Source organism: Talpa europaea, assembly GCF_964194135.1.
Source record: "Talpa europaea genome assembly, chromosome: 12".
Classification (NCBI taxonomy): domain Eukaryota; kingdom Metazoa; phylum Chordata; class Mammalia; order Eulipotyphla; family Talpidae; genus Talpa; species Talpa europaea.
Genome location: NC_140079.1, coordinates 48932400 through 48940975, shown reverse-complemented (window position 1 = coordinate 48940975; position 8576 = coordinate 48932400). Strand labels below are relative to the sequence as shown.

General features: G+C 40.7%; 1 protein-coding gene across 1 annotated transcript; it reads left to right on the top strand.

Moving 5' to 3' along the window:
* Positions 1-7050: 7050 nt before the first annotated feature.
* Positions 7051-8251, top strand: LOC311181926 (olfactory receptor 7A10-like; the record flags this gene model as incomplete). The annotated part of the gene is made up of 1 exon (XM_084250408.1): positions 7051-8251. One exon carries the CDS (start codon positions 7051-7053, stop codon positions 8002-8004), a length of 954 nt encoding a protein of 317 aa, XP_084106534.1. The 3' UTR covers positions 8005-8251.
* Between the last annotated feature and the right edge of the window lie 325 nt (positions 8252-8576).

Below are 8576 nucleotides of genomic sequence, written 5' to 3'. Positions count from 1 at the left end.
TATGGAGAGCTGTGTGGAGATTTCTGGACCTACTAAACATAGAGCTTCCATATGATCCAGCAATTCCACTCCTAGGTATTCACCCAAAGGACACAGAAACATCAATTCCAAAGAATACCTGCACCCCTATGTTTATAGCAGCACTATTTACAATAGCTAAGCTTTGGAAACAGCCCAAATGCCCAAAAATAGATGACTGGATCAAGAAGATGTGGTACATATATACCATGGAATATTACTCAGCATTCAAAAAAGATAAACACATGCAATTTGCAGCAACATGGATGGCGCGAGGATCATGGTCAGCAAAATAAGCCAGAAAGAAAAAGAAAAATACCGGATGGTCTCACTCATAGCAGGAATCTAGAAAACTTAAATAAGGGACCAGGAAAATGAATAACTGTAAGAAAGTGAAAATCAAAATCAACAAAAAACTATGAACCAGAGACACTTTTGGGGAGGTGGGTGGAGGGAGGGCAGGGTTTGGGGTCAAAATGGAGGGGTTGAAATTGTATGGGGAATATAAAAATAAAATTTATTAAAAAAAAAAAAAAAGAATGCCCCCGAAAACAGAGTATAAAAGAGAGTCTCAAATTCTCCTTTGGGTGCAGACTTCTCCTGTCTCTCAGCAGTATATTTGAATAAATCTGCCTTTTCTTTTCTCAAAAAAAAAAAAAAAAAAAGTAAATAACCCAGTAAAAAAATGGGCTAAAAAGAAACTTCTCCAAAAGGGAATGCAAATGGCAAATAAGCATATGAAAAAATGTTCAACATCACTTGTAATCAGGGAAATGCAAGTCAAAACTACAATGAGGTACCATCTTACACTAGTGAGAATGGCACACATTAAAAAAGCTAGCAACAACAAATGTTGGTGAGGACGTGGAGAAAAAGGAACTCTCCTGCACTGCTGGTAGGAATGTAAACTGGTCCAAGCACTACGGAGAGCTGTGTGGAGATTCCTCAATCTGCTAAAGATGGAGCTTCCATATGATCCAGCAATTCCACTCCTAGCTATTTACCCAAAGGACTCAGAAATATTCATTCAAAAGGGCACCTGCACCTCTATGTTTATTGCAGCACTGTTTACAATAGGTAAGCTATGGAAACAACCCAAAAGCCCCAAAATAGATAACTGGATCAAGAAAATATGGTACATATACATAATGGAATATTACTCAGCAATCAAAAAAGATGAACTCATGCAGTTTGCAGCAACATGGATGGAGCTGGTAGGGATCACGTAAGCAAAATAAGCCAGAAAGAAAAAGAAAAATACAAGATGGTCTCACTCACATCAGGAATTCAGAAAACCTAATAAGGGACAAGGAAAAAGACTAATTATAACAAAGTAAAAATCAAAATCCATAAGCAACTATAAACCAGATACACACTACAGGGGTTGGGTGGGTGGGGAGAAGGAAGTAGGATCAAAACAAGGGTGGTGGGAATTGTATGGGAACTATAACCAAGATGAAAATGCATACATTGTGCAAAAATGAAAAATGATGTAAAAAATATATAAAATAAAAATAAAATAATAAAATAAAACAAAAAATGTACTCAGAAAGAACTATGCTCATCCAAAAAAAAAAAAAAAAAAAAGAAAAGAGATAAGAAAAGAAAAGAGATAAAAAAGAAAATGCATATTTTGGGCACACCAGCCCAGCTGAATCTGAACCTCCATTTATACTAGTGTGCTATTGCAGAAGTGTTGGTATAGAAAAGGTTTTCTCACCTTCTCATTGTCAATCTTGTGCAAAATAGCATTTGTATCAGGGCTATCCTGTGTATTGCAGCTTTTAGCGGCATCCTTCCAAATATCTACAGGAACGACTTTATCTCTTTCTATGAATTGCTACCATGAAGTTTGAGAACTGGAAGCATTCTGACAAATCACACTAAAAGTATCATCCCTACTTCAATATAATATTAATAGAGCATTAAACCTCTCTAATCTCCATTTCTGAAGTTCAGTTCCACACCATAAGATGGACTTTTCTATAAATGAAATCAAACAAAACCTGGGAGGTTTAGCTCAGATCATCATGCTTCAATAGGTGTATCTCTTACACTTAACAAACATGTTGAAATGAGGGAGTATATGACATCTCTTAAGTTGTGATATAAGTAAGAGATTTGTAACTGTTATAATAACAAATGTGTCATAAAGCAAAGGAGTTTGGTACCCAAGATTTATATCAAAGGACACAAGTTCCCTCTTGTTGAAAAGTAGAACAGCAATTTTCTAGAGATATCATGGCTGTGCCCGCATCAAAATTCAATATTTTGAAAACACAAGGGACCTAACAAGACAAGTTCCTCAGTCTTAAATATGGAGAAAACTTTGCCTGAGATTTGAGATAATTTCAGGGTACAATTTAGGTTAAAAAGTAAGCCCCCACTCCTGACCCTGCAGGCAGCTTAGGAAGGCTGGAATCGATAAGGGAATGGATAAGGTTGCCTCTGGACAAGGCTATAAAACCGACCACCACAACCACAAGAACCAGTCCAGCTCTAGGGACACAAAAGAGAAAGCCAGAACATGTTTCTGCGTGAAAAGCCAGTATCAGAGACCAGGAATCCCAGCAGGTAACTAGTGCAAACCGGCAGCCCCTTGAGGAAGCAGGGTAAGAGTAGAAATGAGAGCCTCAAATGCTCCTTCTCACACAGACTTCTCCCATCTCGCTACTGCTTCCCTTAGCAGTGTATTTCAACAAATCCACCTGTTCTGTTCTCAACTCTGTCTCTGGTGAATTCTTTCACCCCCATGCCTCCAGCCTCACCCTGATCTTCTCCCCAAAGCAATAAGGTGCTAGGAAATTTAGACCTCTTGACAGAAAATGCGGTCATGGAAAAAGAGTAATACCTAACACAAAAGAAACTATTCACTTCTCTTCAGCCTGGTCTCTTGGGAGCAATCAGCAGAAAATTTTCCTTTCAATGCAGACCAGTGTCCGAAGGGAATCATGTGCTGAGAGGGCACAAGAGGGAAATGTGCCAAGGAGCACAGGTGGAAGCTGTAAATACCTCTTGTCCAGTGCGGAACCTTGAGATAAAGGGGGCATGGTTTTGATTTGAGTTTCAGTTCTGTTTTTCAGGGAGCCAGGTTTAGCTTGGGGACCAGTTCTTATTCCTTTTTACTCTCTAGTCTGGAACAGAGCCTGAGTCACCATCACTACCATCCAATGGGAAATTCAGACTTCCACACGGAGACCTTTCTCTCAGAAATCCCACCAGGGTGAGTCCAACACAGTGGCGATTGAACGACAGGGTCAGAGAATATGTGGGCCACGAACATTCACCTGTGGTTGCCTGTTTGCTTCCTTGCCTAATTAATTATTCTTGTATGATTCCAGACAAATAAATGAATAAAATCTAGGCATCACAAAGATCAGGTACTCATAAATGATCACTAGAAAGTCAAATGGAAAAAGATTGGGAATTTTGAAATGTTTCCAGTAAAAATAGAATATGTCCAAAAAAGACAAAATTTGCCAGCTGAACTTAGTTCTCAGGCACACAGCAGGGGAAGGAAGAGCACAAGGGACTAAGGTGATGGGTCACGGGTGCTGTGGTGGTGGGAGAGCTATAGGAACTATAGCTGAGGGGAGAAATCAAAGAGTTTATAAAAATCAACAATGAATGAAAATTTTAAAATAACTTTAATGATATTTTAGAGTATGTACATGGAGTTTTGCAGTTAAAGGGAGCGGGTTAACAGATTATTAACCAAAGGTTATCGACTGAAATAGGGGCTTCCTTTGTTTTGTTTTGTTTTTTACTTTTAAGATGGAGTATATTCAAAAATTTTCCTATATAGTGGAGATCAAGACCAGAAACTGCTTGTTTGCAAATACTGTCATGCAACTTTAGTTCCTGAGACAGATGTATGGTATTTTCTATTCCTTTGGTTATAAGGTTTCCACCTGGACAAAAATAAATTACTAGCAAAGGTGGGTAATTTTTTAAGATTTTTAAATTTTTTTTTTATATTTCTTACATCATTTTTAATATTTATTTATTTTTATACAAGAGCGGGATACAGGCCAGAAGTGCGGGAGGGTGAGAGGAATCACCAGAGACAGAGCAGGGAACAGAACAGGCCGACTAATGAAACATACTGCTGAGGGGAGCAGCAGGCGAGACAGGAGAGCTCTGCCTCGCCATGCGGGAATCTCCTCGGCTGCCTGGGATGGAAACCCCGCTGCAGAGGCTGTGGACACCTTCACAGCCCTGTGCTCACCTTTCTTTTAAGATTTATTTATTTGTACAAGAACTGGGGTACAGGTCAGAGACGCAGGAGAGTGAGAGAATTCACCAGAGACAAAACAGGGATCAGAACAGGCTGACGGACCAAGGACACTGCTGAGGGGAGCAGCGGGCAAGACATGAGTGGATTCTCCCTGAAGGTGGGGTGGGGTAGAGATAGAAACTGCTGCAGAGGCTGTGGACAGCTTCAGGGTGCTGTGCTCAACCCACTGCGCCATCGAGGAGGCCCCAAAGGTGGGTATATTGAAGAGCTTTACTTCACAATATTTTTTTTCTTTCACCATTTTATGTTAAGTGGATTTTTTTTTAATTTTTGAATATTATACTTTTTACATCATTTTTCATTTTTGCACAATGTATGCATTTTCATCTTGGTTATAGTCCCCGTACAATTCCCACCCCATTATTTTGACTCTAGGCCTCCTCCCCTCCTCCCCACTACCCCCCAGTGTGTCTCTGGTTTATAGTTGCTTGTTGATTTTGATTTTTACTTTGTTATAATTAGTCTTTTTCCTCGTCCCTTATTTAGGTTTTTTAAATTCCTGATATGAGTGAGACCATCCGGTATTTTTCTTTTTCTTTCTGGTTTATTTCGCTGAGCGTGATCCCTTCCACCTCCGTCCATGTTGCTGCAAATTGCATGAGTTTATCTTTTTCTGATTGCTGAAAATGCTCCATTGTACTTCAGAATAATTTTATTGTAAGTTTGACTATATTTGTGGTTCATCATTTGTTTTCTCTGTTGTTACTGTCTTTGCAAGACCTTAACCTTTGCATTGTGGAGTCAGAGTGTTTTCCTTGCTGCTTTCATTGCATTCATTCAAACTAGGTTTGGAGCTGTTTGCAACAACTTTGCAGTTTCTCATTCAATTCTTTCAATGTATATATTGATGTATTTGGGGGGAATTGTCAGTGCTTGTATTTTTTGTGATGGTAAATCTAACAGTCAATCAGGCTGGCTTTTTCCATGGCCTTTTCTTAAAATTTTTCTTACAGGAATGGTTGACCTGTCACTGTAATATCATAAATACCATGAAATTATAACTTAGCTAGTGCTGCTCAATCATTTAAAAAACTTCTTTTAGCAAACTCTTATCATTTGCAACAACATGTATGGATGAGATTATGCATTGTGAGTAAGACAGAGGAAAAAGACAAATACCAGACAAATTCTACTTATATGTGGAATACAGAGAAACAAAACAAATGGCTGATTAAAACCAAACCTTTAACAAACCCTAGAACTCTGACTGTAGAACCGAGGCTACCAGAGGAGGAGGGGAAAAACAAAATGGGAAAGGAGCTCAGTGGATTATGCTGGAGGCCTCAGGTGTTTGGTGGTGGGTGTGGTGTGGTAGCAACACCTGCTGGAGGAGAGCAATACCTCTAGATACAAACATTGTAAACCAATATTACCTCAATTAAAAAAATTTTAAGAAAGAAAAAGAGAAAAAAGGGCCTCCCCTGGTGGCGCAGGCAGTTGTGTGCAGGGCTGTGAATCTGTCCTCAGCCTCTGCAGCACCAGTTCAATCCGGCTCGCCAGCAAGGGTCCCACATGGTGCTGCAGATTTCCTGTTGTGGCCATTGCTCCCCTGAGCAGTGTGTTTCAGTCAGCCTGCCTGTTTTGCTCCCCACTGTTTCTGGTGAATCCTCTCAACCCCTACCCCCACACTTCTGGCCTATACCCCAGCTCTTGTATGCGTACATATTTTTTTTTAAAGTTTAAAAAAAATCACAAACAGTATCTTCCTCAAGAATTCTACTCTGTGTTCCCACTGTATGTACACACAGTTCCCTGGACAATTTACATCTCCTGCTACCTTCCTGAGTTTCTATTCAAATGTGCCCTGTTGACAGCTTTTGCCTAAACACCAAGTGAAAAAAAAATAAATAAATAACACTTTCACCTTGACTACTTTCCTTACACCAGTCCTCTTCGTCTTCATAGCAACGGTCACCATCTGACACATCATGTGTTCTTGTATTTGCTTAGATATTGTTTCTAAGTCAATGAATTACAGAAGTTTTATTTCTGGGCATCCTGTTGTGTCAGCAACACCACACTGAGAAACATGGGTTCATGGAGCAGGCGGCACAATGCAGGATGCTGCTGAACAAGGAAGATGATGGCTTTTTCATTGATAGACTAATCCTACAGCATCAGTAATGTGGGACAGGAGGACAAAGAGAAAAAGATGGTTGAAACTAAAGAATGAGTTTTTTCATCTAGGGCAGCCGGGGTACATGAGTCTGCTGACCAGGTAATTCTTATCTGCTTAATGACCAAGTGTTGTAATTGAAACTAGACCCCAGACCCCAGCCATGGTTCTAATCTTATCAACAAGCCATTCCATTGAACAGCGGGGGGGTCCCTTGTCATACATCAGTCAGCCCCCCAAGCATTCCCGGTCATAACTCATGATGCATGCCCTTCCCAGACAGATCAAGCTTTCTATTCTTGCTTGATTTGAAAGATACCTTGTAAGATTTTCCTATGACTGATTGATCGGGCAGTTCTAACCTTGGTATAGGAAGGCAGAACTCCACATAAAATAATGGTGGCCGAACAGGCCACTTAAGACTAGCAGACACACAAAATACATGATCTCATCCAATTGGAGAGACACGAGATAAAGTGAAAAGAAAACATTCCATAAAATCACATTGGTATTCATTTCTTCACTGAAAAATACATAATAGCATTTCTTCTAAGTGAGTAATGCCCATTTGTGAAAAATAAATCATTACTTTTTCTTTCCTAGTCATCGCCTGGTCCACATGGAACCAAGGAATGACACTCACAGTTCAGAATTTATTCTTCTGGGGTTATCGAAGGAACCAGAAATGCAGCCCCTCATTTTTTGGCTTTTCCTCTCCATGTACCTCATCACTGTGTTGGGGAACCTGCTCATCATCCTGGCCTTCAGATCAGACTCCCGCCTCCACACCCCCATGTACTTCTTCCTCTCCAACCTGTCCTTTGTGGACATCTGTTTCACCTCCACCACCATCCCCAAGATGCTGGTCAACATCCAGACACAGAGCAAAGCCATAACCTTTGAAGGCTGCATCACCCAGATGTATTTTTTCATACTCTTTACAGGGCTGGATAACTTCCTGCTGACCGTGATGGCCTATGACCGCTTTGTGGCCATCTGCCACCCGCTGCACTACACGGTCATCATGCACCCCCGGCTCTGTGGACTGCTGGTCCTGCTGTCCTGGAGCATGGGTGTCTTGAATCCCTTATTACATAGCCTGATGGTGTTGCGACTGTCTTTCTGCTCAAACATGGAAATCCCCCATTTTTTCTGTGAACTCAACCAGGTTCTTCAGTGTTCCTGTTCTGACACCTTTCTTAATGACTTGGTGATATATTTTCTAATGGTGTTCCTGGGTGGGGGGCCCCTCACTGGGATCCTTTACTCTTACTCTAAAATAGTTTCCTCCATACGTAGAACCACTTCAGCTCAGGGGAAGCATAAAGCATTTTCCACCTGTGCCTCTCACCTCTCAGTTGTCTCCTTATTTTATGGCACTGCCGTAGGAGTGTACATTAGCTCCGCCGTTCCCCACAACCCACACTCAAGTGCAATAGCATCGGTGATGTACACCGTGGTCACACCCATGCTGAATCCCTTCATCTACAGTCTGAGGAACAGAGACATAAAGGGGGCTCTGAAAAAAATGTTTGGGGTGGCTGCTATATTACAAAAATTGTCTAGGGGCTGAAGATATGCCTGCAAGTGCAGGGCTGAGAATTTTGGAACCAAAAATTGCTATTGTGTCATCACACCAGAGGAACTGAACTTGTTCTTATGAATTATATCCCAGAATTTCCATTTCATTGACCTCTAGCCAATAAAATTCCCTATACAATTATTAAGTTCACATTAGTATGTTTTCTACTCTGATACATACTCAGTCTCTCCAATGTTATTTCCAAAATGTTTTGCAAAACTTTTTCAGAAATATGGGCCTCGCTGGTGGTGCAGGGGTTAAAGACAGTGCTATCAAGCTGTTACCAGTCATTGCAGCATGAGTTATATTCTGGGCATGATGGGGAGCTGGCCCACATGGCACAGCAGACCTCTCAAATCTCACCTGCTTCACCCTCAGCAGTGTATTTCAGTAGATCTACCTGTCGTGTTCTCACTCTGTCTCTGGTGAATCCTCTTAGCCCCTATACTTCTGGCCTACACCCCAGTTCTTGTATACATAAATAAAATTTTAAAAAAGAAATAATCAGTATTTCCTATTTTTTAGTGGGGAACTATGTATAGCTTAAGAATAATTTCTTCTCT